At 41.3% G+C, this 26,815-nt stretch overlaps 1 protein-coding gene and 1 non-coding gene across 17 annotated transcripts in view; both read left to right on the top strand.

The window, feature by feature from the left end:
• The first annotated feature begins 213 nt into the window (after positions 1-213).
• The window catches only part of CREM (cAMP responsive element modulator), a 92,269-nt gene continuing 65,667 nt past the window's right edge, over positions 214-26,815 (top strand). For 5 of the 16 annotated variants that reach the window (XM_030797648.1, XM_030797647.1, XM_030797643.1 and 2 more), the window contains exons 1-3: positions 306-569; positions 11,429-11,526; positions 22,024-22,147. In XM_030797648.1, the coding sequence (XP_030653508.1) occupies positions 11,483-11,526; positions 22,024-22,147 (168 nt within the window). In that variant the 5' untranslated portion in view covers positions 306-569; positions 11,429-11,482. Of the gene's footprint in view, positions 570-833; positions 970-2,750; positions 2,775-11,428; positions 11,527-22,023; positions 22,148-25,279; positions 25,996-26,815 lie in introns of those variants that run through there. The other 11 variants (XM_012502776.2, XM_003276044.4, XM_030797649.1 and 8 more) reach the window with 9 other exon arrangements.
• On the top strand, positions 9,068-9,127 carry LOC115831341. The gene has a single exon (XR_004026859.1). It is a non-coding gene; the product is annotated as a U7 small nuclear RNA (small nuclear RNA).

Here is a 26,815-nt window from a genome sequence, read left to right as displayed (position 1 = left end):
ACAGCCGTTACTCTGGCCGACAAGTCGTTGGATTTCTGGCGCACGCGCGGCGCTGCGCGGGCAGCTTCCGGTTTCCAGCCTTGCCCCCGCCCCTACCTTCCGCCCCACCTCCAGGCTAGTTCCTCCTCTTGGCCCCGCCCTCTGACCTTTCTTCTCCCCACCCCTAGGCCCCGCCCCCTGACCCGCACCTTCCCGCCGCCCCTCCCCGGTTCCATTTCATTGTTGGATTGTGGCGCCTCACTCCTGCTGGCGGCCGGCAGGGGGCGGAGTTCGAGCCTGAATTTTTTTCCTCCGGGCGTCCCCCGGAGGCCGTCCCGGCGTGGGGGAGCGGAGGGGAGGGCGGGGCTGGAGGACGCGGTTCGGTCGGCTGCAGCGCTACTTTTGGTCCGGGGTCGGCAGGGAGGCCGCGGCCACCGCATCAGAGCTGACGTGGGACTACGTGGGGCCGCTGCCGGCTCCGGGTTGCTGGGCGGCGGCGCCGCTGCTGAGCGGCGGTCGGGCTCGCCGTCTCCACCTCCTCGCGTCCGTAATCAGTGACGAGGTCCGCTACGTAAATCCCTTTGCGGCGGGTAAGTGGTGCGCCGGCTCCGGCCCCGAGACCCAGCAGCCGGCAACGCGGCGCTGGAGGCGGAGATGGAGGCAGGAGGCGGAGCGGAGCCGGGGGCGGTGGAGCAGCGGAGGCCGAGCGGAGCCGTGGGCGGCGGGCCGGGACCCCGGGGCCGGGCCGAGGACTGGCTGGACAGCCGCGAGTTCACCTGACGCGGCCCCTCGCTCGGCGCCTCCGAGGACGGCGCCTCCGAGGCCGGCGCCTCCGAGGCCGCCGTCTCGCCGCCTCACGTCTGCTTCGTCCGCTCAGCTGCCCCGGGACCCGTCTGCCTTCTCGCGAACTTGGGACGAGTTGGAAAATCCGCCCTCAGCCCTGCGGCTCAGGGGAGCGGTTTAACTCGGAAAAGGAAAAGGAATCCAGAAGTAAGGACCTCGGATTTCAGTGCCCATAGCGCCTCTACCCCACTTTACGAGTGCAGTTTAGACGAAAGCGGACGCAGCCCGTTTTCCCCAAAACCTGGGCCGGAGGGCCTGGCAGCTGAGTCATTCGGTCCCGGGCGCGGGCAGTCTCAGGAGTGGGAAGGGTAGAGCCGCGACCGCTCGGAAGGCGCATTTTCCCTTCTGCCTGAGTCTTGGCTATTTAGGGCCATCTGGTAAGGTTTCCAGAGCCTGTTGAATTTGGGGCATAAACACATTATTAAACATACCTTTTTTTTTTTTTTTTTTTTGAGACAGTCTTGCTGTTACCCAGGCTGGAATGCAGCGGCATGATCTCGGCTCACTGCAGCCTCTGCCTCCTGGGTTCAAGCGATTCTCTTGCCTCAGCCTCCCGAGTAGCTGGGATTACAGGCATGCGCCAACACGCCTGCTAATTTTTGTATTTTTAGTAGACATGGGGTTTTACCATGTTGGTCAGGCTGGTCTCGAACTCCTGACCTTCCACCCACCTCGGCCTCCCAAGTGCTGGGATTACAGGCGTGAGCCACCGCGCCTGACCTCAGCATGCTTCTTGATCCTGTTGCGTTTTATTTGTATGTCAGATACCTGAGTTTGAAATCACTTAGGGGTTTCCTGCATGCTGCTCAGTGAAGCAGCTCTGAGTTTGTAATCACATTTTAAGAAATTGTGACTTACAGGGCCAGTCTCAAAGTGTCACTGAAACTGAAAGAGCCCCTTTAACACTGTGGCTTACGTACGTGACTCAGTTTTCTTTCTACTTAATTTGCCGGGCGGATGAGAGTGTACCTTTCCCTTGAAACAAAAACCTAGATTGAACAGTGAGAGGTCCGCTATGAACATTGTATCAGATTACATTAATCAACAACGCTGTTTTGTTTTGTTTTGTTTTTTGCTTTGGGCGCCACGTTTTTTTCCTAGTCTTTTTTTTTTTTGATACGGAGTCTCGCTCTGTCGCCCAGGCTGGAGTGCAGTGGCCCGCTCTCAGCTCACTGCAAGCTCCGCCTCCTGGGATCGCGCCATTCTCCTGCCTCAGCCTCCTGAGTAGCGGGGACTACGGGTGCCCGCCACCACACCCGGCTAATTTTTTGTATTTTTAGTAGAAACGGGGTTTCACCGTGTTAGCCAGGATGGTCTCGATCTCCTGACCTTGTGATCTGCCCGCCTCAGCCTCCCAAAGTGCTGGGATTACAGGCATGAGCCACCGCGCCCGGCCGTTTTTTCGTAGTCTTGATTCTCTTTTTGTATAACAAACTTTCCCTTCCTAAGTCATAGTAGTCTTAAAGTCTTTCAATCTAAAGTAATTTTTTCCCAAAGGAAGGCAAATCGCACACAGTATGTTTTGGCCAATAAATGCTAAGTATTAAAACCGATGTTTAAAGAACTATGTATTGATCCCAACACAACTTTAACAAATATATTAAAATGGTTTTGATCCTGAATGAGTAAACACTTAAAGCATTGTCAGTATTCACACAACTTTGGCGAATCTGTAAATAGATGAATATAACACATACTTTCCCAGTGAGTTGGTGATGGATATGGAATCATTTTGGTGAGTGTGAAGTTGTAATTACGGTGATGTTTTGTGTACATATTTTGGTGACAGTATATGAATAAATTTTTATTGAATGTGTAAACAGAGGGCATTTTTATTTTTAGTGTTTTTGTTTTTGCATTGTCCCCGAAAGTTAATGAAATTTACTTCTTCTTTCTGAATTTTAAACTCTGGAATCCATAGTTAATAGGCTGTATTCCGTTTTCCTACTCAGGTGAGTCACTGCCTAATCAAAATACAAAATCTTGCTTAGGGTTATGACCATTTCATGAAAAGTAGGGAAGAGTTTTGAATTATTAACATATATGAGGAATCCTGACTGAATCTTTACCAATATAGACATGTAGTTCTTATCCTTTTTCTCCCAAGTTGTATTGCCTGCAAATTAAGTATTGGGCCAGAAGATTGAGCTAGGTTTATTGTTGAAGTGGATATTCCTACTGAAAAGCTCTCAAATGTCCTGTTCTTTTTAGATAGACTTCTTAAAATAAAACTGAACAGTGCAAACACTTAATAGCTGAACCATTGAGAGACGTTATTTTTTAGAGCAGTTTTAGAACCATTGATATTTTTATATTTCCTTATCAACATTGGTAAGGAAATAAGCCTGAAATATTGAATTTTATTGTTTCTGCTTAAGTAAACTGATGGATTCCATATGTAAAAGTCAGCTTTGAAAATAATTATTATTGTACATTGAATGTAGTTTTTTTTTTTTTTTTTGAGACGGAGTCTCGCTCTATCACCCAGGCTGGAGTGCAGTGGCCTGATCTCGGCTCACTGCAAGCTCCGCCTCCCGGGTTCACGCCATTCTCCTGCCTCAGCCTCTCCGAGTAGCTGGGACTACAGGCGCCCGCCACCACGCCCGGCTAATTTTTTTTTGAATTTTTAGTAGAGACGGGGTTTCACCGTGGTCTCGATCTCCTGACCTCGTGATCCCCCTGCCTCGGCCTCCCAAAGTGCTGGGATTACAAGCGTGAGCCACCGCGCCCGGCCTTGAATATAGTTTTGATATTATCAACACAGGAACTTAAAAACCCATTTTAGGCCGGGCGTGGTGGCACACGCCTGTAATCCCAGCATTTTGGGAGGCTGAGGCAGGCAGATCACCTGAGGTCCGGAGTTCAAGACCAGCCTAACCAACATGGAGAAACCCCGTCTCTACTAAAAATACAAAATTAGCCGGGCATGGTGGCCCGTGCCTGTAATTCTGGCTACTTGGGAAGCTGAGACTGGAGAATCGCTTGAACCCAGGAGGCAGAGGGTGCAGTGAGCCAAGATCAAGCCATTGCACCCCAGCCTGTGCAACAAGAGCCAAACTCTGTCTCAAAAAAAACAAAAAAAACATTTTAGGAAAAATGTATCTCATTACACAATAGATAGAAATGAACATTTTAAATAATTATGTTAATAATCTGCTTTTAGACAATACATTTTAAATACCTTTTGCAATGGGAACTCCACAATACTGTGCTGTTCTTAAGAATAAATGCTTTTACTCATATGTTTTCATCTTCTGATACTGTATATCCAGTAGAGAATAAGCAAGAACAAAGAAGAAAACCTAAGGATATCATTAGTGGAAATTTTTCTTGATACTGCTTATGGAAATGCCTTAAGTCTTGCACTGAAAAATGATGTTTTGGTCAATGATGGACCACATATATGTCCCATAAGATTATAATGGAGCTGAAGAATTCCTGTTACCTAGTGATGTCCTAGCTGTCCTAATGTCAGAGGGCAGAGTATTACCTTTTTTCTATGTTTAGGTATGTTTAGACACAAATACATTCCACTGTGTTCTAATCGCCTGCAGTGTATAGTACAGTAACATGCTGTACAAGTTTTGTAGCCTAGGAGCAACAGGCTGTCCCATTTGGCATAGGTGTGTAGTCGGTTGCGCCATCTAGGTTTGTTTAAGAGCAGTTTACAACGTTCGCAGAATGAAGTTGCCTAATATTTCTAAGAACGTATCCCCATTATTAAGTGAAGCATAACTGTAATTCAGTTACAGCAAGGTTTACAAAGTAAAATGATATCTATTTGCACATTTCGTGACAGGCCTTCCTAGGAGTGATAGAGGAAATTACTGGCAACGTGTGTGTGAAGTAGTTTTTATAAGTAGAGGAAATGCATAGGCTATAAAACTATGTGGTAGTTTTGCTTAAAGACTGCTTAAATAACTATCTCATTGGTCAGGAAGGATGCTTACCTCTAAGAAAACCTTACTAGCAACTCATCCTCTTGTCAGACTTTTTGAAGCCTCTCAGATCTCCACAAATGAGAAACATCTTTGTGCATGTTTTCTAAACAGTAGTATAACCAGGCCATTTAAATGTCATGATACTAATAAAATCCTGTGAACATTTAAGAGTGGAGCTAATGTGATGCTAATATTTCCCTGAGAATTTCACAAAATAAACTCAGTGTCTTTAAAGTTATCTTAGTAAAGGTTTTTTTTTGTATTTTTTTAAACATAGCAGACTTAAATCATCCAGCTTAGAATAGCAAAATAGCAGATAGTTTTGTTTATATTCTTAATCTCAATTTTTTTGATAGCACAAAAAATGATTTTTTTATTGATAACACAAAAAATGATTTTTTTTTTTGGTTAGAAATGTTTTTAACTGGAATTTATATCCTAGCACTGATTATGGTGAAAGTATCCACTTTGGAATTATGACAACTGTATCACACATAAAGACCCACGTTACTGAATATGGGTGCTTGGAATGTTTTTACTCTTAAAATTTCTGGAGGAGTAAAATAGGCATGTTTCTGCACTTAGAAAGATACAGGTTTTGTTCAGATGTATAAGATAGGACCAATCTAGGTAAGTAAAATAATGGTAAAATTCTTTTTTCTGATCTTAAGCTAATTCAGGTAGTTTATCTACTTTGTCAGATTTACTATCTAGTAGTTAATGCATTTATACTTAATATGTAGATGAGTGTTTTCTAATGTACTTAATGTGCAGTGAAGAAGCATGCTATTGAAAACAAAACAGAACAACCTTACAGTGATTCTAGTCAAGCAAGTAACTCCCTCAGAAGTTTACAAATTTGGTTTCACATTGGCCGGGTGCAGTGGCTCACGCCTGTAATCTCAGTGCTTTGAGAGGCGGAGGCGGGCGGATCACGAGACCAGCCTGACCAAACATGGTGAAACCCCATCTCTACTAAAAATACAAAAATTAGCTGGGCATGGTGGCTCGTGCCTGTAATCCCAGCTACTCAGGAGGCTGAGGCAGAAGAATTGCTTGAACCCAGGAGTCGGAGGTTGCAGTGAGCCGAGATCATGCTACTGCACTCCAGCCTGGGTGACAGAGCGAGACTGAGTCTCAAAAAAAAAAAAAAAAAATGCTTTCACATGAAGTAGTGGTGGTCGTGGGGGAGGGAGGTGTTTGAAAGGATGGAGATAGGCCATGATTATTTGAATTTCATTCTTCATTTCCTCCTCAGCAGCGCATTCTGTAGTTCATTTACTGTGAAATAGCCAAAAGCAGGCAGCATGTGGGAAATGAATTGAAAGAGAGACACTTATTGAATAGCTAATCCTTTAGTGATTTTAGTAAAGAGTTAAGATTTCTTAAATAATAACAGGTGTCTCAGGCAATTAAATTGGAGTAGCCGTGAATCTATATTAGAGAGCCTCCTGAATTTATGTATAATTCATGTTTGAAATATTAAAGACATTTACCAGTGTTTGGAATATTTATTTATGAGTATCCCTCTTGGCTATTCTGTTTTTACATGAAAGTGTAAAGATTATTTTTTGAAAGTTACTGTTACTTTGCTTCATAAAGAGTATAAGACCAATGGTGTAATTTCATGGTACTGCTTTCTCCATTGTTTTTCCTGTACTCATCTTCCCCTAAAATGCATAACCATAGTCTCATCCCTGTCAATTTCAGCTATATGGCTGTTTGGAATTATTTCTCATAACTAGTCCCACCTTCTCTTAATTTTTTAATCGACTTGGTTGAGAAGGACCAACTTTACAATATGAGCTTCATATTCTCCTTTATCTTTCAAACTTTATTGCTCTTGCTATTAAATTACAGTTAACCTATGGATATCTACTTTTGCAAAGAACTAAAACCTTGCTTCATCACAGAACCAAATAAACAGATTGTATTTCTCTGTGTTCTCTTTCTCTTCCTGCTTCTGTAAAAGGTACGATACCTTTTATTCCACATTCTTTTCTTTTTCTTTTGGGTATGCTAGTTGCAGTGCTTTCAGGTTTTCTTATTCTTTTTCTTTTTTTTTTAGCCTTTCTTTTAGAAACCATCTCAATAATGCATAATTTACAGTTTACATTTTTGGGTTTTTGAAAGTGGAGTAAGAACTTAGATTGTTTGGCAAGTGTCTTATAAAGAATTCTTAATTTAATATTTCCTGTATCTCATAGTTATCTCCAATTGTAATATCTAGTCCAAAAGCAGATTTTTTTTTTTTTTTTTTTTTTTTTTTTTGAGACAGAGTCTCACTTTGTTGCCCAGGCTGGAGTGCAGTGGAGCAATCTCGGCTCACTGCAGCCTTCACCTCCCAGATTCTTCTGCCTCAGCCTCCCAAGTAGCTGGGATTACAGGTGCCTGCCACCGTGCCTGGCTAATTTCTGTATTTTTTGCAGAGATAGGGTTTCACCATGTTGGCCAGGCTGGTCTCGAACTCCTGACCTCATGTAATCCACCCGCCTTGGCCTCCGAAAATGCTGGGATTACAGGCGTGAGCCATGGCGCCTGGCCAAAAGCAGCTTTTTTTTTAAGCAGAAAAAGCAAAACTGTCTTTATTGTCTTTCCAAAGCATTCAACTTAGTCTTCAGAGAAACAGTTCTCTTTTTGAATCATTTAATCTACTTAGTCATTTCATCTAATGTACTATTTAACAAAATTACAAAATTGCAACAAGTATAGCTGGCACAATCAGGTTTGGTGACAAACACAACTAACTCTTGGTAAGCACCTATCCTTGTTGGAGTGAACACAAGTGCCTGGGCACACTAGAGAATATGGTGGGCATTAGCTATACTGTAGGCTTCACAGGAGTGGAGAACACTGTTAATATGGAGAGCTGGAAATTGGTTAAGTAGACTTTGGTATTCTAGTAAACTTGCCCAAGAAGTGTAATTCTTATATATACCTAGTTTTTCCAGAAAGTTACATTAAGGTATTAATGTAACCACAGCAGATAAAAGATTTTTTTTTTTTTTAAGACAGCTCTGTTGCCCTGGCTAGAGTGCAGTGATGCTATCTTGGCTCACTACAATTTCTGCCTCCTGGGTTCAAGTGATTCTCTTGCCTCAGCCTCCAGAGTAGCTGGGATTATACGCGCACACCACCATCCTGGCTCATTTTTGTAATTTTTTTTTTTTAAATGAGAGTCTCGCTCTGTTGCCCAGGGTGGAGTGCAGGGGCGCGATCTTGGCTCACTGCAACCTCTGCCTCTTGGGTTCAAGCAGTTCTCCTGCCTCACCCTCCCAAGGAGCTGGGATTACAGGCGCATGCCATCACGCCTGGCTAATTTTTGTATTTTTAGTAGAGACAGGGTTTCGCCATGTTGGCCAGGCTGGTCTTGAACTCTTGACCTCAGGCGATCTGCCCACCCCAGCCTTCCAAAGTGCTGGGATTACAGGGGTGAGCCACCGCGCCTGGCCTCAACATTTTTAAGTGTTAATTTAATAGTATCTTTTCTCTATCAGCATATTGTATTTGTTTGTTTATATTATATGAGCATTTTCCAACATTTGCTTTATTACCCTCTCTGTAATATATAATCCCATATTCAGATTTCACCATTTGTTCCCAAAATGTCCTTTACAGCATAATCAACATATTTTAAATATCATTTGTATAGAAAGCTATATATTGAAGGATACTGACAGCAATGAAATTGAGCCTGGCACGATGGCTCAAGCCTGTAATCCCAGCACTTTGGGAGGCCGAGGCAGGCGGATCATTTGAAGTCAAGGGTTTGAGACCAGCCTGGCCAAAATGGTGAAACACCATCTCTACTAAAAATACAAAAATTAGCTGAGCATGGTGGCATGTGCCTGTAATCCCAGCTACTTGGGAGGCTGAGGCATGAGAACTGCTTGAACCTGGGACGTGGATTTTGCAGTGAGCTGAGATGATGCCACTGCACTCCAGCCTGGGCGACAGAGCAAGACTCAGTCTCAAAAAAAAAAAAAAAGGAAACAAATTAATTGAAGCTGTTGCACCACAGGGTGACTAGAGCAACATACTGGTGAAAGTAAGGTGAATGCCAACTGTTGTTTTTGTAATCATACCTAATAAAGTTTTTATCAGTGTATTAGATGGCCTTCAAAATATGGCAGAGAAATTCATAACCAGGCAAAATAATTTTGGGTCTCATTTCTTCTTATAAGTTATTACTTGCCTATAACAAATTGATCTAAAATATGCCTTTCTGCTCTAAAAGCTAAAGCTTAAGAGTCCCTTGGCAGATGGGACTTTTAAATTATTCCTGTAGAAAATTGGTAGTATATAAGTGTTACAGCTCTTAGAATTTGTCTAGCAGGCTCTCTGGTTTTTGCCAGAATGCCCTCCACCCACCAAAAAAAGAAAATTGGTAGATTGGTAGTGTACAGGATATATCAGTATCCTTTGGGCATTTAGGTATAAGGAGATCTGCTTAGAAATTGTAACTGGAGAGCTGAGTACAGTGGCTTATGCCTGTAATCCCAACACTTTGGGAGGCTATGGTGGGAGGATTGCTTGAAGCTAGGAGTTTGAGACCAGCCTGGGCAACATAGTGATACCTATTTCTGGAAAAAAAAAAAATTAAAAAGAGAGACATTAAAAAAAAATGAGCCAAAGAAGATAGAACAAAAGGCTAGATAATTTGGAAGAAAAGCATGAAAGTAATGTCATAAAGAATTCAAAGAGTACAGTTTCAAATAGAGGGGGAAATGCTGTAGGGGTATTGAGGAAGATGGGGACTAGAAAGCATCCTTTTAGATTTGGCAAGCAGGCAAGCATTCATTGGTGACCTTGTGGAGAATAGTTGGAATGAAGTAAGTCTCTGATCATCCTGAGTCAGGGTCAAGTTTATCTTGTCATTATTCGGGTATGAGGCTAGTTTTTCTCTTTGATATCCCGTGGCTCCCATGGCCGGAAGCTGGTGTTTTCTTCAGTGCTGGTTACCTCTAGGAAGAGGAAGCGGGAGGCTGTTCCTGGACTTCTCTGAATACCTTTTTCTAGTTTTAAAGTTTTGAACCACAAGAATGTATTACTTATTCAGCAAATAAAACAAAATATTTCCAAGTGAAGTACAGACATTGGCATTTGTTTCTATGATATAGTGCTGTGATTATCATTATTGTTCAAGTGCTATTATTATTTTATTGACACATCTGCCCCCCCTTTAGATTGCAGGCTCCTGGAGAGCTGTCTCCTACAGTGCCCCAGTGTCTAGTATGAGGGGGTGGCATCTAATGGGTTATATGGTTTTTAAGGAGCATAAGATGTTCCTATGTAAAATGATAGTGTAGTATAACAGAATAAGGTTTAATCTCAGAATGGCATCAGTTCTGCTTTTTGTTCCTGTTGTGAGGAGCCTGTTCAAATGCCCTACTGTGTCTTGTCCCTATGCTGAGGGCACATGGTAGCAGTAGTAACCATCACCTTAGTGCCCTTAGTGAGGTTTGATAAACCTGCCTGCTGCCTACAGTTCCAAATTTGACCAGGATTGTATGACATCATTTAGAGGAACCCTTAGGAGGGAACTCTGAAAGCAGTGTGTCTGTCTAAGCACTGCTGTTGCTGGCAGAGGGGTCTAGAGGTTACTTAGGGATGAGCACGATTGTTTTCTCCAGCTCTAAAGGAAATTAAGGACTCTCAGAATTTTTTTTTTTTTTTTTGAGACTCTGTCTCAAAAGAGTTTAGGTCTGTGAATGGTCTTGCTCTGTCACCTAGGCTGGAATACAGAGGTGCGAATATGGCCCATTGCAGCCTCAACTGTCCACGCTCAAGTGATTCTCCCACCTCAGCCTCCTGAGTAGCTGGGAGTCCAGGCCTGTGCCACCATACCTGGTCAGTTTTCTTGTAGAGACAAGGTCTCACTATGTTGCCAAGGCTTGTCTCAAACTCCTGGGTTCAAGCAAACCTGCTGCCTCAGCCTCCCACAGTGCTGGGATTACAGGTGTGAGCCACTATGTCTGGCTCAAATGTTCTTTTGTCTTTGTCTTTGCCAGTTTTACTTCATTCCACATGTCAAATGTATATTTTTAAAGATATTAGTAAAAAAATAAAGGGAGTTTGATTGCTACAATGTCTAAACTAGGTTTTTTAATGGATTGAAGGCTATCAGAAGGACGTTTTGAATAAACTTATTTTGTTTGGAGTTTAATTTTGTGACAAAAACCCAAGTTGGAATTTAAGGTAAATGAAAATTTTGTTGCATTGGAGTGAAATATAAGGAAATAATAAATTCATTAAGTTTATTAAATGATCATTACTTCTTAAAAATAGAGCTGATACCTATGAGCTATACTTAGTGTGTATTAGATGATTTAGATAGCACTGCTTTCTTTTCAGTAGAAAATAATCAGAAAAATAGTGTATCATTTAAGTTTTGTCAATTTTTTTCCCTAGGAAGATAAGAAAAATACAGTAGAAGTAAGATTGACAAAAAAACCGTCCAGGGCTGTTTTTAGCTTTCTAGTCTTTTTTTTTTTTTGGGGGGGGGGGGGGTTGGGGGGGTTATTTTGTATTTTTAGTTTTATAGAAATTAGAATATTCTTCCTGGCCTCGTGTTGAGAGTTTTTAATTTAAATAAAATTTAATTTGAGAGTTTTTTGAAGTGAAATGTTACGATCTCCCAATTCAACATTATAATTTTACTGCAGGATAAATAAAGAAAACGGGAAAGGAGGAAAGCATTGATTACAAATGTCTTAACAATGAGCAAATGTGCAAGGAAAAAATATATTAAGACAAATCTGAGGTAGGTAGATGTACGTTTTTCTGTTCTTTTGAAAATTCTACTTAGCTTAAAGTTCGTGATGAATAAATTGATATATAGATATACACATACATATATGTATATATATATTGTATTATAATATATACTCAAATTATTCAGCCATTCACTTAAGGCACCATCTACTGTGTACCATGCTAGGCGCTATAGGAGATGTGTCAGTATGTCAGTTGACTTATGCTAAGTACTAATCTTTTCATTTAGGAAGTAGACCAATAGGAGGATGTTGATAGTCAAGTGGAATTGTAGAATTCGAAGAATCCCCAGGGTTTTATTCTTCCTCCTGGCCTTTTGGCCATACTTGTACTTAACCTTTTAAAACAGAAGAAAGTCTCTACCAATGTTTTACAAATATCCAAATAGAATTTTTCAAGTTTTCTTTTGATTACTTTCAGAGACATTCTGTTTCATTAGTTGGATGTAGCCCTAGAGAGAAAATTGATTTTCCACTTTTTGTAAAGTTATTTAAAAGAATAGAAACAACTTTAATAACTTCCTTTTCCAATTGGATTCTATTTTTAGAAGAGATAAAAAAATTTTTCAAGGGTAATGCACTTCCTCTGCAAATTATTGTCTTTGAAAATTGGATACAACTAAAATTTTAGAATTTTTTTTTTTTTTTTGGAGACAGAGTCTCACTCTGTTACCCAGGCTGGAGTGCAATGGCATGATCTTGGCTCACTGCAACCTCTGCCTCCCAGGTTCAAGGGATTCTCCTGCCTCAGCCACTTGAGTAGCTGGGATTACAGGGTGCCACCATACCCGGCTAATTTTTTTTATTTTATATTAAAACAATTTTTTATTAAAAAAAAATTTTTTTAGGCCGAGTGCAGTGGCTTAACCTGTAATCCCAGCACTTTGGGAGGCCAAGGTAGGAGAATTGCTTGAGGCCAGGTGTTAAAGACCAGCCTAGGGGAAAAAAAAAAAGAGAAAAGAGAGAAGACCAGCCTGGGTAACATAGCAAGATCCTGTCTCTTAGAAAAAAAAATTGTTTTAATGGAGGGTCCTATTTTTTTTAAATAGATATATTAATGTTTTATTAATTTGGATCCCAATATATTCAAAACAGGTTGGGATAATTTTTGCTTTTCTATCAAAGTTTGCTAAATAATATAAAGGAGATTTCAGAAGAAATATTTAACTTCAAAAGAAAATAATGTTCCTGCTGTTATTAGTTGTTTGTAAATTTAAATATCTCCATTTTAGCAATTTTTTTTTTTTCAAGACACAGTTTCACTCTGTTGCCCAGGCTGGATTGCAGTGGCACAATCTTGGCTCACTGCAACCTCTGTCTCCCAGGTTCAAGTGATTCTTGTGCCTCAGCCCTGGAGTAGCTGGGATTATAGGCGCGTGCCACCACACCCAGCTAATTTTTGTATTATTAGTAGAGGGAGTTTCACCATATTGACCAAGCTGGTCTCAAACTCCTGACCTCGGGTGATCCACCTGCCTAGCCCTCCCAAAGTGCTAGGATTACAGGCATGAGCCACCATGCCCAGCCACCATTTTAGCAAATTTTTACCTGTTTTTTAGAACTGTGGAACCAAATATTTGCCAGTATTTTGCTTGTTGCTAATTTATAGTGCTTAGTGAACGTTTTTGTTTTAGTTTTTATTGTTTTATCCTTACATGTTTTTATTTTTAATTATTTTGTAATTCATAATTGCCCGTTGGTTCTTCTCTCTCTAAAAAGGATTATTGTTTAAGATTAAAATACTACATAGTTAATTGAAGACTATTAGTTTTAGTACAACTATGTTTATTTAATATTATCACAACTATGTTTAATATAGAAAGTGAGATTTGGAGAAATATATTCTATAAGACATCTCTTCAATTTTATTTAGCTATAAATTATATAGTGAATAATGTAAGATTATAATGGACTCTATAAATTCTATCTGGAGCAGCTGTGGCTGATTTATAGATGTTAATGTTGTATGTACATCATTTACAGCTGAGTTTGGGGTCCTGCATTTCTGCTGAGATAGTGCCTGAAAAATGCCTGGTACAGTGCTTGACCCATGTTGAGCACTGAAATGTTAGTTAAATCTTCTGCACTGAGTCCTGTATAGGAATTGGGTTTTAGTGGGTTTAGGAGGTTGTACTGGAGGGCATAAATCTGCAGAATAAATCTGCAGATTTGGATATAAATCTGCAGAATAAACTGGCTTGAAATAGCATATCTATTTTAAATTGCTAGTATTGACCTTTTTTGTAGATGATTTTTACCTTCAAAAAAATAATTTTAGTATCAAACTTTTACTAAATGGCATGAACTGAACACCGTGCTAGGTACTCTGGCAGAATACAAATGGAATAAAATTACAGTCCATACATTTGGTATGAAAGAGAAAGCATATCTGAGTGAGATTGCGACAACAATTGCAGCATACTCCAAAACACATCATCATCGTAAAATGTTGTCCAAACTGTAATTCACAGGGCACTGACTGTGGAAGGAACCCTGGAGTCACAGTCACAACACCTCTTTTTCATCCCTCATCATGCTACCTATTATGTTCCCTGTAAAAGTCCTTTAATCTCTCTGAACATTATTATTATAATAACACCTGACAGTTGCACAGTCTTCCAGGATAATTGATTAATTGGTTTATTTAGCATATACTGTACTAGGCACTGGGAATGCATGGAAATCTATAAGATGGGATTCCCTGTCCCTGAGTTGCTCACGCTCTTGAGTGAATACATGTATTATATGCTACACAAGTGTTATAACAGACTTGTAAAATGCTTTGGGAACTCAAAAGAGAATAACTAATTCTGCCCAGGGCTATTAGAATAGGCTTTTGAAAGTTGGTGTCCTCGAACCAGGCCTGGACAGACTAGTGAGAATTTGCCAGTTGGACAAAGAAGGGTAAAGGGCATTTCAGGAAGAGGGGAGATTAGATGTAAAAGATTAAAACTGGGAGAGTAAGATATGTACTTGAAAAAATGTCTGATTAGGAGGCTGGCATGCAGTGTGTTGGAAAGAGTAGAGGGACTGGAGATAAGGCTGTAGAACTAAAATGGGTCACATTGTGAAAGAGATCGAATGGCAGTGTGGTTTAGTAATGGAGTATATGGACTTTGGAAAAAGACCTTGGTTGAAAACCTGGCTATGCCACTTAATACCTTTGTGGTAAGATCAAATTCTTAACCTCCCTAAGTCTCTTTTTCCTTATTTCTAAAAGAAGAACTAATTATTTTTTATTTTTTGAGACAGTCTCACTCTGTTGCCCAGGCTGGAAGAACTGATGATAGTGATCTTATAGAGTTGTTAATCAAAACTACCAGGCACTTACCACATGATAAACTCTCAATAAATGATGGTTATAGTTATGAGAATTAGAAGTTTGGATTTTATCCTGTAGTCAATAGGAAGCTACTGAAGAGTTTTAAGCAAAGAAGTGTTTTAAGCAGAAATACATGTTTTAGAAACATAACTATTGGCATGGATTGGAGCCAGGAGGTAGAGTGGTGGCTGTGGAAAGGTAGAGAAGGAGACTTAATTGTTATTTAGAAGGTAGAATCATCATACCTGGTGATGATGCTGTGTGGAATGACAGAGAGTTTCAGGGGTTTCTGGCTTGAACAATTGGTTGGATGGTGGGGTCCCATTTCCTGAGATAGGAAACTCAGAAGGGTAGAAAGTTTGTGGAAGAAGAGGAGTTTAGTTCTGGACCCACTGATTTTGAGGTTCCTGCAGGACGTGTGTTTAGAGATGTTAAACAGGGATTTGCATATTGGATTTTGGAATTCAGAAGAGACGTCTCGCCTAGAGTCATGGGTTTAAATCTGGCACTTGAATTCAGAGAAACAGACCATGTGAAGTAGGGAGAGATTTGAGAGTGAGGCAAGAAAGCTAAGCAGAGTCCTGAAGACATGCAATGTTGAAGGTTAACATTGAGGAAGGGAAGGAATTGTCAGAGGAGGTTGTGGAGGAATTGTCAGCGAATCAGATGAGAAGAGGAAAATGTAGTATCAGAACACTGAGACAGTGTTCAAGAAGGAAGATGTCAACAGTTCGAATGCTGCTGAGGGATCAAACAAAAGGTAGGATTTAAAATGTACATTGGATTTAGTGACAGAGATTAGTTACCATTTCTAGAGACGTTTTACAGGCAGAAACCTCTCTAAACTTGGGGGTGTCTAGGAGTATGTGGGATGTGAAGTAACGGAGGTAGTAGTGTTGGCAATTCTTTCAAGTAGTTCAGCAGTGAGAAGGGGAAGAGAGGTTCAAGGGAATAGCTCGAGAGATTTCTGATCCAGTGGATTTGTGGCTATGAGTGTAAGTTGTGAGATGGGAGAGACGTGAATGTGTTTTAAGTCTTTACCGGAAAAAACTGTTAGAGGGGGAGAGAATAATTGATAGTATAATCCCCTGGGGCATGGGCTCCAAACAACAGATACAGGTATTTTAAGAGTGGGGAGGAGGCAGGAAGCAAGGGAACATGGTGAGTGTAGATGTCAATAGCTTTGTTGATTTGGTTGTGGGAAGTTGATGGAGTTCTCATTAGAGACAGGAGGCAAGGGCTTTCATTGAATGTAATCAGTATAGAAACGCAGGGATTGAGAAGAGGGAGAACATTGGAAACAGTTGTGGAGAATGGGATAGTAAGCCAAGTAGGCAAACTCCATCAGTTAGCCGCCCATTTGAGGTTGAAAACCAAGAATTTAATAGCTATATTTATTTTATTTTTTTAGAGATGGGGTCTTGCTCTGTCGCCCAGGCTGGAGTGCGGTGGCACGATTATGGCGCACTGCAGTCTTGACCTCGTGAGCTCAAGTGATCCTTCCACCTCACCCTCCTGAGTAGCTGGGACTACAGGTGCCCACCACTACGCCCAGCCAACTTCTTTGTTTTTTATGTGGATACGGGGTCTCACTATGTTGCCCAGTCTGGTCTCGAACTCCTAGGCTCGTGTGATCCTTCTGCCTTGGTCCCCCAGAGTGTTGGGATTACAGGCGTGAGCCCCTGTGCTTGGCCTCAATAGCTTATTCTGTCTTATAATTTCATTCAGTATTGTTCATCTGCCTTGGTGCAGGCATAGAGGAGATGAAGAGTTGGTTTTATCCAAGATTGGTACTTACTAAGAATATACAGCAGCAGCACAATCTTGGCTTACTGCAGCCTCCACCTCCCAGGTTCAAGCAATTCTCCTGCCTCTACCTCCCAAGTAGCTGGGATTACAGGCGCCTGCCACCACACCTGGCTAATTTTTGTATTTTTAGTAGAGACGGAGTTTCACCATGTTGGCCAGGCTGGTCTTGAACTCTTGACCTCGTGATCTGCCCGCCTTGGCCTCCCAAAGTGCTGGGATTACAGACGTGAGCCACCGTGCCCGGCTGGGCAACAGTAATTAAAATGAGAAGCCATGTTAGCTGAATAGGGTGGGAAGTGAAGAAAGGGGGAGGCGGATGGGCAGAGAGAAAGTGGTGTGGAGATCTCAGTGTGTTGGAATAACAAGTGTGATGGGAGTGGTCAAGGGAGAGGATAAGATGGGAGGATAGGATGTTGTAGGCAAAGTGGAATGTTGGAATTAATTTTTTCAGAGCTGGACCAGTTTGCACATTAGCAATGTCCAGGGTGTGGCCAACCACTGCAGTAGATGGCTGAAGTGGCATAAAGTAAGTCATTGATCTGAGGCATCTGGGTAAGGGATAGGTCTTCTTTTGAGTGTTGAACATAGACAGAATGGTGAAGAGGAAGACTTTTACATCAGGGGCCAGAGTCTTCAGTTTACATCCTGGAGGTGAGTAGATGATTATCTTATGGATGGGTTCAGGATGGTACACCTGATGACCTTGAGCCTCAGTTGAACAAGGGTTTTTACGAGGGAGTAAAGGAGGTACAGGTGGGAAGCAACAGTGGGGAACAAAGCAGATGGCCAGTCAACATGCTGACCTTGATTGGGTGTGGGAAGATGTGCAGTACCCTCTTGAGAGGACAGCTGAGAGGCTTTGGGAGTTCAGATAGCATATTGCTGGGGTTTGGAAGGAGAACAGGAGTGAGGGGTTGTATTATGGAGGGAAAGGAAGCACTAGTTATGAGAGTGAAGATGAAATATGGAAGGAGCTTATATCCTAGTGATTTGAGTGTGATTCTGGCATGGGTGCAGGGGGCATTGCAGTTTAGTTGTGGCTTAGGGCAAGACCCATTTTCTGTGATATATTGTCTTCAGAGTGGATAGCAGCAACTGTGTGGAAAAGCAGCTCAACTGCTTTGTCCAGTGTGGCGATGGGAGGTTACAGTGGACAGTGCCCAGTGCTAAATTCTGGTAAGGAGGAGGAGTTGGGATGGCTGCTGACCTTCCATCTCTGCCTTTCTCCCTAAGGCTCAAGGCCTCATGGCATCCTGACTGATGTTTAGCTTTGTGGGGTTGCTTTTTGTGGTTGATCTGGTTCTGACTGATTATATATAGACACACGATTCTAGCTTTGGAGCCTGAATGGATGACAATACTCTTGACTAAAAGAAGAAATAAAAGGGAGGGGACAGGTGTCCATGAAAACGCCAGGTTGAGATGCTTAGTGGGAGGGAGGTGTGTGTAGATACAGATTTGGGAGCCATCTGTATATAGGATTGAAGAAGCCATAGTATTCATATTATTGGAAAATTCTGTAGTATTGACAAAAGGAAAAGGGCAAAGGACTGAACTCTCTGGGAAATGCCCCCAGAAAAAAATGGACCAGTTAAGATGATTACATGAGATGGTACGTATCAAGACATTTTCATGTATAAAACATTTTGAAATCTGTTTGTCTTTTATCATATCTCAAAAATAGAGGCCTGAATAGTTTATCTTTTTAATCATTAAAACTTTTTTTTTTGATGGGAGACTTCTTGGATTCTACAGTGTGTACCCCTCTGTCCTTAAAGTATACTGAACATAATTAGCCTTTTTTTGATGACTCAGGATAGTTATTATAAAAGTTACTGAGTTGTAACTCACAGGCTGGGCATGGTGGCTCATGCCTGTAATCATAGCACTTTGGGAGGCTGAAGTGGGCTGATCACTTGAGGCCAGGAATTGGAGACCAGCCTGGCCAACATGGTTAAACCCCGTGTCTACTAAAAATACAAAAAATTAGCTGGGTGTGGTGGCGCGTGCCTGTAATCCCAGATGTTTGAGAGGCTGAGGCAGGAGAATCGCTTGAACCCAGGAGGTGGAGGTTGCAGTGAGTCCAGATCGCGCCACTGCACTCCAGCCTGGGTGACAGAGTGAGACACTGTCTCAAAAAAAAAATAAAGGTATTATTCCTAATTTAATTCCATGCAGCCTTTCCAGCCCTATTTGTAGCAGTCCTTCTCTGTCTCTTCCCCACTAAGTCTAATTATCCCCCTTTCTCTCACCCAGATTTTCTACTCCAGTCAGCTATTCTGTTTCCCAGATATCCTCTGTACTTTCCTCCCTCTCATAGTCAACCTGTCCTTTCTACCTGGTGAAATCCTACTCAACCTTCAATATACAACTCATATGACCACATTCTCTGGCAGACGTAGTCAGTCTCTTATGTTTTCCAGAGCATTTCATGGATCACATACATCACATGATTCAAGAAATTACGGCCAGTTGCAATGGCTCACGCCTAGTAATCCCAGCACTTCGGGAGGCCAAGGCAGGCAGATCACCTGAGGTCAGGAGTTGAAGACCAGCGTGGCCAACATGGCGAAACCCCGTCTCTTCTAAAAATACAAAATAGCTGGGCATGGGGGCATGCTCCAGTAATCCCAGCTATGTGGGAGGCTGAGGCCAGAGAACTGCTGGAACCTGGGAGGCAGAGGTTGCAGTGAGCCGAGATCATGCCTCTGCACTCCAGCCTGGGTTGACAGAGCGAGACTCTGCCTCAAGGAAAAAAAAGAAAAGAAATTACTGTACTTGTGATTTACTTTAATTACTGACCTGCCAGTAAACTGTGTTTCTCAAATTTTAGTACGTATTGGAATTGTTTGCATATAAGAGAAATTCTCAAGAAAGTTTGATTCACTAGGTTTGGGGTTGAGCCTAAGCTTCTGCATTTTTTACAACAAATACTTCTTGTTAATTCTGATGCGAGTTGTCCAAGGACCATAATTTGAGAAACCAACAACCATGCAGTTAATGGATTCTGTCAGGGCAAGGGCCATGATTTATCTGCTTTTGTATTTTCAGAGCCTGCCATGTAGACTATGCTAAATGAATGTTTCTAGAATGAAATAGAGTTTACTGGGGCATATAATTTTTGAGTTGAGACCCAAGTTGTTGCAGAACCTTAAGAAAGCTTTTGCCTTTCAAAGGTATAAAAAATAGCACAAGACAACATTTCCCAGGTGGTTTCCAAAATACTCCTGCTAGGGTATGCTTCGTGGGAAAAGGGTTTGCTTGGTAGTCAGATACTTTTAGAAAATGCTGTCTGTTGGACCTGTGCCCTTCACCCTTCTCAAGATACACTAGCAGATTGAAGCTTTTGAGATGTTCTGTGGGAAAGAGACCCTGTTAATCTTTAAAACGTTTTGACAAAGCATTTTCCCTACCCTTTTTCCCCAGATAATGCCTTTTTAGACCTGCAGAACTAATGTCCTGAGGTATTTTCTTTGGAAACTGCTCACATAACCGAAAGTAGAACAGTAGGAATTAATACTTTGTGTGATGATGACCTATACTTACCTAGAATTGGAGAGGCCACTCTGGGAAGTTATAAGAAAAGAGATAAAGGATTAGGCAATATTAAGGGAAAGACATTTTTCTATGGTAGGCTCTATGTTTGTATTTTGGTATAATTGCTCTAAATTGTCCTGGTCAGTTATAAGGATTAAAATAACTGTAGTATAGATGATAGCAGACAGGTTTGAGCATGGAAGGATTGGATTCGGGTAATGGCTACTGGAATGCAAAAGGCAGTATGGAGTCAAAGACAGTAGATGAAGGATCTGTAGGATCTGGTAACTAATTAAATCTGGAAGAACAACTTGGATGTTTTAATTCAAAGATCTAAGTGGACTGTATACTTTTTGGATGTATAGTTCGACTAAGGTGAAAAAAAAACATTGTATTGTTGAGAGCTGAAAAGATGTGTAACAGCAGGGAGTAGTTTCTATAAGTTTTTTTTTTTTTTGGAGACAGAGTCTCGCTCTGTCGCCCAGGCTGGAGTCCAGTGGCGTGATCTCGGCTCACTGCAAGCTCTGCCTCCCGGGTTCACGCCATTCTCCTGCCTCAGCCTCCCGAGTAGCTGGGAGTAGGGGCGCCTACCACGGCGGTGCCCGGCTCATTTTTTGTATTTTTAGTAGAGACGGGGTTTCACCGTGTTAGCCAGGATGGTCTCGATCTCCTGACCTCGTGATCCGCCCGCCTCAGCTTACCAAAGTGCTGGGATAACAGGCATGAGCCACCGCGCCCGGCCTCTATAAGTTTTTAAATTTAAATTTTATTTTGTTTATATTTTATCTTTAACAGGGTAAAACTTATTATAATATAGTTTGCCTTCTAAAAAGAGTCCATATAGGGCCGGGCGCGGTGGCTCACGCTTGTAATCCCAGCACTTTGGGAGGCCGAGGCGGGCGGATCACGAGGTCAGGAGATCGAGACCACGGTGAAACTCCGTCTCTACTAAAAATACAAAAAATTAGCCGGGCGTGGTGGCGGACGCCTGTAGTCCCAGCTACTTGGAGAGGCTGAGGCAGGAGAATGGTGCGAACCCGGGAGGTGGAGCTTGCAGTGAGCCGAGATCGCGCCACTGCACTCCAGCCTGGGTGACAGAGCGAGACTCTGTCTCAAAAAAAAAAAAAAAGAATCATAGAATATTTATACTTTTCATGTAAAATAGAAAACCTAATTTTCCAGTCATTCATCCTAAACAGCAGGGTTAAAGTAGTGATTGGGAAGACTTTATAAGTTTTAAAATAAGGTAGTTTCCATGAGACATTTTGCAGTGCTCCGTTGGTAATGTTCATATTCAGTGAGCAGAAAAGATGAGTTGAGAGACTTAGGACTCTACTATTGAACCTGTTTCTTGAAGAAAACAAAAACCAGATAGTACAATTGGATGTCAGAAATGGTTATTAGAAAGCTGGGTAAAAACAGTACAGGTTGAGTATCCCTTATCTGAAATGCTTGGGACCAGAATTGTTTCAGAATTTGGAATTTTTTGTATTTTAGAATATTTGCATATACATATGAGTTACCTTGGGGATGAGAGCCAGGTCTAGACACGAGATTCATTTATGTTTCATATACACCTTATAGTCTAAAAGTAATTTTATACAATATTTTTAATGATTTTGTACAGGATACAAAGTTTTGAGCCATAGCATGAGGTCACATGTGGAATTTTCTTTTTGTGGCATCATGTAAATGCTCAGAAAGTTTCAGATTTTGGAGCATTTCAGATTTTGGGTTTTTGGATTAAGGATGTTCAACCTGTATTTCCAAATACTGAAGATAGGGCCTTAATTTGTCTTCCTTTTTATTGTCTTTTCAGACAAATGACCATGGAAACAGTTGAATCCCAGCATGATGGAAGTATAACAGCTTCTTTGACAGAGAGCAAGTCTGCTCATGTGCAGACTCAGACTGGCCAAAATTCAATCCCTGCTTTAGCTCAGGTAGGCAATAGGCAGGCACTGTTGAAAGTCAAAATATATGGAAATGAGAATTAGGTACAGGTTCTCTTTTCTTGCCATTGATCTTAAATTTTCCATGTTCCCTGGTTATCAGCCGTTCTTGCTGATTTGATTGTGAAGAAAAGATACGTGTTGTAATTAGCCTTGCATTTTAACAGACATTCAGCAGTGCCCCATCTCCATTGCCAACACCACTATGGAAGGAAAGACAAAAACCCTTCCTGAATATGTAATCCTCAAAGTATGATTTGAGAGGGTTGCTAATTCGAAATTGATACAGTTCTGATGTCCTTAACTGTTAAGATGACAGAAATCTTACCATTTGCCCAATATATATTTGTCTTGATCATTACTTTCTTTTCAGTTAGGTCTCGAACTTTGAATTGGTTTCATTCAGAGGTCACCAGTATCAGTTAGCACCTGTTTCCAGATCCTAAAATTTATTTCTGAGATATCTGTAAAAACACATAGTAAAAATAAACACATTTGTTAGTTCATCAAATATTTATTGAATGTCTGCTGTGTCTAATTAATTATTCTGGATGCATGTGACTATGTAGTTTCAGGCCTTAAATATCTCATGGTTTGGTAGGGTAGACAGATATTTTAGCAATAATTCCAGTAGGGTAAGAAGTGCTGTAAAATACTATGTAGAAAATGAATAAGGCCTACAGAAGAGGGAACAGCCAGCTGACTAGGAGTGCTTTATTGATCTCCTTTGAGCTAGACACAAAGGATGAGTAGGAGTCTGCCAGGTTGATAAGGTGAGGAAGCATATTCCAGGCAGAGCGAAGAGTGTGCACAGAGGCACAAAGCCAGGGCATAGGATATGCAGGGAACTATGGGTATTGAGTTTAACTGGAGCCAGGTGTCTGGGCTGGGCAGTCCAGCTAGTAAAGGTAAGCAGAGGATTGTATACATTTCAGGGTTTAGAGTACACTGTACTCTAAATAGTCTTGAAATATTTTCAGGTGCCCACCATATTTTCAGTTTTGACACTAGTAGCCATGTGGAGGTGGAATTGAAAGTCAGTGAGTCAGAAGTGAAGACACCATCAGGGTGCCTGGTGGAGTCAAAGTAGCGTGAGATACAGAGCAGTGGTGAGACCTTTGTGGTACATTAAAGGGAGAATAAAAAGGACCTGGTGGTTTACTGGAAGGCTCAGGGGAAACACCAGGCACTTCTTGGGCTATATTAGGCCAGACTGGTGTGAGAGCTCTCCTTTCCTGTGCACCCAGCCTGCTTTTCTTTCCTCTTTAAAGCTGCCAACACCCACTGGTTCCCTGGAGGTTTTCTGCAGTATTTTGTAGAGCTCTATCTCCCTAGCAACACCTTTTGTTACACTGAGAGACAGGCATGTAGGCCAGGCCTTTTGCTTACACACACACACACACACACACACACACATACACACACACACCCTCTTGTTAAAAAAATGCATGTTCATTGTAGAAAATAAATATTAAAATGAAGAATATAAAAACTATCCATAATCTTAACATCCAGAGATTTAATCATTGTTAACATTTTGGTGTAGCTCCTTTAGTCTTTTTGTCTGTGTGAATAGAATAGAATAGAAAGCATATACTTTTTTTCATGATTTTGGGATTTTCCAGAATTTTTAGAGCTATGGTTTCTGGTCAGTAATTCTGCCCTTTGCTGAAATTGTAGTTGAAAGCACATTTTTTTTTTTTTTTTTTTGGTAGAGACAAGTTCTCACTATATTGCCCAGGCTGGTCTCAAACTCCTGTGCTGAAGCAGTCCTTGCACCTCAGCTTCCCAAAGTGCTGGAATTACAGGCATGAGCTTCTTGTACCCAGCCTAAAAGTACATTTTCTTCCTTCTGACTCTACTTCCCTCTAGGTGGGTCCTGGCTCACTAAGTTCTACAGATGCCTTTTGCCCCAGAATTCTGGGGCTGAAATCCCAGCAATAGATTTCCATTATTTAAATATGGTAATTTGCAATTCTGAGGACTTTCAGGCTGGGTGACAGCCACCTCTGTGAGCCTCACTCAGAAATTGCCAACTGGTGGCCAGGTGCAGTGGCTCATATCTGTAATCCCAGTACTTTGGGAGGCCAAAGCAGGTGGATCGCTTGAGGCCAGGAGTCCGAGACCAGCCTGGCCAACATGAAGAAACCCTGTCTCTACTAAAAATACAAAACTAGGTGGTTATGGTGGCACACGCCTGTAGTCCCAGCTGCTTGGGAGGCTGAGGCATGAGAATCGCTTGAACCCAGGAGGCTGAGGTTGCAGTGAGCCAAGATGCAGCCACTTCACTCCAGCCTGGGTGACAGAGTGAGACCCTGTCTCAAAAAAAAAAAGAAATGTTGCCAACAGGTTAAGTAATGTGGAGTCTGAAAAGTAGCCTTAGGTTTCTGAGGGCTTGGAATTGAATAGGAGACCAGTGGACAGAAACTAGGTTTTAGTAGGTTAGAGAATAAGTAAGAGGAGGGGAAGTGGAAATTGGAAGTGTAGACTCTTTTAAGAAATTTGTCTTGAACTAATAGAGAAAGATGGGTTTGTGAAACAAAGGGGTGAGAACTGGGATGTGGGAAATTTGGGAATGTTTTGAATAAAATGGAAGATTATAGAGACTTGTGAGAAGGCAGAATCAAGGAACTAGAAAAAGCCTATGTTTACATTTGTAATGCTTCTTTAAAAATCTCAAATAATGTTGTATGCTAATAAATATTGATAGTTATTAAATCTGGATAGTAAATTCGTGGAGTTTTGCTGTTTTTCTATTTTCTATTGTTAGAAGTATTTTTTTTTGTTGTTGTTTTTGTTTTGTTTTGTTTTGTTTTTGAGACAGTCTCACTCTGTTGCTCAGGTTGGAATGCAGTGGTGCAATCTCGGCTCACTGCAACCTCTGCTCACTGCAACCTCTGCTCACTGCAACCTCCACCTCCCGGGTTCCAACGATTGTTGTACCTCAGCCTCTCGAGTAGCTGGGATTACAGGCATGTGCCACCACCACGCCCAACTGATTTTTGTGTTTTTAGTAGAGACAGGGTTATGCCATGTTGGCCAGGCTAGTTTTGAACTCCTGACCTCAAGCAATCCACCTGCTTTGACCTCCTAAAGTGCTGGGATTACTGGCGTGAGCCACTGCACCTGGCCTGTTTGAAGTGTTTGATCTAACTGAAACGATGGTTTTTATCTTTCACATGCTAGAAATATAGAGATTAAGAAGTAATCTGTATGCCGACTCATGGATTATTTTAGTTAACTAAGAATTATCGTCCATGCCATGCATGGATCATGATTTTTTGAAGAATTAGAAGACAATTCTTAGCAGTCAGAATTTTCTGAACATAATTACTCATTTAAGTTCTTGTGACATCAGCAGCTGTTTGTTTATGAGTATTGTTACTATCGTACAATAGTATATATCTTACAAGGAGTAGGAAATCAAGCTGAACTCTATTAACCCTATGATGTATGCCAAAAGTGACTGACTCTTCTGAATTTCTGATGGCTTCATATTTACTTGCCACTTGTCTCATTTTTCTTCAAACTTGAGGATTGTAAATTTCCATATGTTTTAGATTTAAACTTAGTTGTGAATAAAGAGGAATTTCTGACACTCACGTTCCTTGTTTATATGATCAGATTATCAGTAAACAGTGTGGGAACAAAAGGCGTGAGCAGAACATTCAGTGGGTTTGATTCTTTGCATCTAATGTCATTTAATACTAGTTGTTTTGATTGCCCTGGCCTTTCCAGAGCTTCTGCTAATCAAGAATATACTTTGAAAATCATCAGAGACCTAGTAACTGTTGAGCTTGGTTTTGGCTGTCAGGCCCCTGTTCTGCTGATGGATTGAGGTGAGGTGCAGGTACACAAGGGGAGACTGGAGTTTTGCTTTCCTGTTTTATAACTTTGTAGTAATAAATGGAGCCTTTCTCTTCTGTTCGAAAACAAAATCATGGTGATGGTAATGTCAAAAAGTTGGAAGCAGGAGTTGCCATCAGCACATCCTGATATGGCAAATAACTGGAGGTTAAATGTTGTCTTGGCTTTCTTCTTGTCTAAATTATTTTTATGCTGATTTATTTTTAATGGAAGCTGGTATCTTATTAAGTACGTGTATTGATATGTAGGACTAGACTCAGTGGATTCTGGTAAAACTGTTGATAATAAATTGAGGAGTCCATTTTAAATAACCTGGCCAGGAGGAGATCTTTTCCAGAAATCAAAATGGTGAAAAGCAAAAATATTGTATGTACAATACAAGTAGTTTTAAAATAGTGACACTTACATCCTGTGGAAATAATATTGTTTTTAACTGGGTAATGGGAAATTAAAACTTCTTTTGTTGTGAAAGACTTCAAACATACATAAGAGTAGAAGAATGATTCCACATATATATAAAGTTAGTAATTATTAAGATTTTGCTAGGCCAGGCATGGTGGCCCACGCCTGTAATCCCAGCAACTTTGGGAGGCTGAGGGAAGAGGATTGCCTGAGCCCAGGAGTTCAAGACCAGTTTGAGATCTTGTCTCTTCAATAAAAAATAAATTAATACAAAAAAATTTTTTGCCAGGTGTGATGGCATGCCCTTGTAGTCCCAGCTACTTGGGAGATTGAGACCAGTGGATTGCTTGAGCCCAGGAGCTCAAGGCTGTAGTGCACTGTGATTATGCC

The sequence above is a fragment of the Nomascus leucogenys genome, chromosome 18 (genome assembly GCF_006542625.1).
Source record: "Nomascus leucogenys isolate Asia chromosome 18, Asia_NLE_v1, whole genome shotgun sequence".
Lineage (NCBI taxonomy): Eukaryota > Metazoa > Chordata > Mammalia > Primates > Hylobatidae > Nomascus > Nomascus leucogenys.
This window is presented reverse-complemented; position numbering and strand designations above follow the sequence as displayed.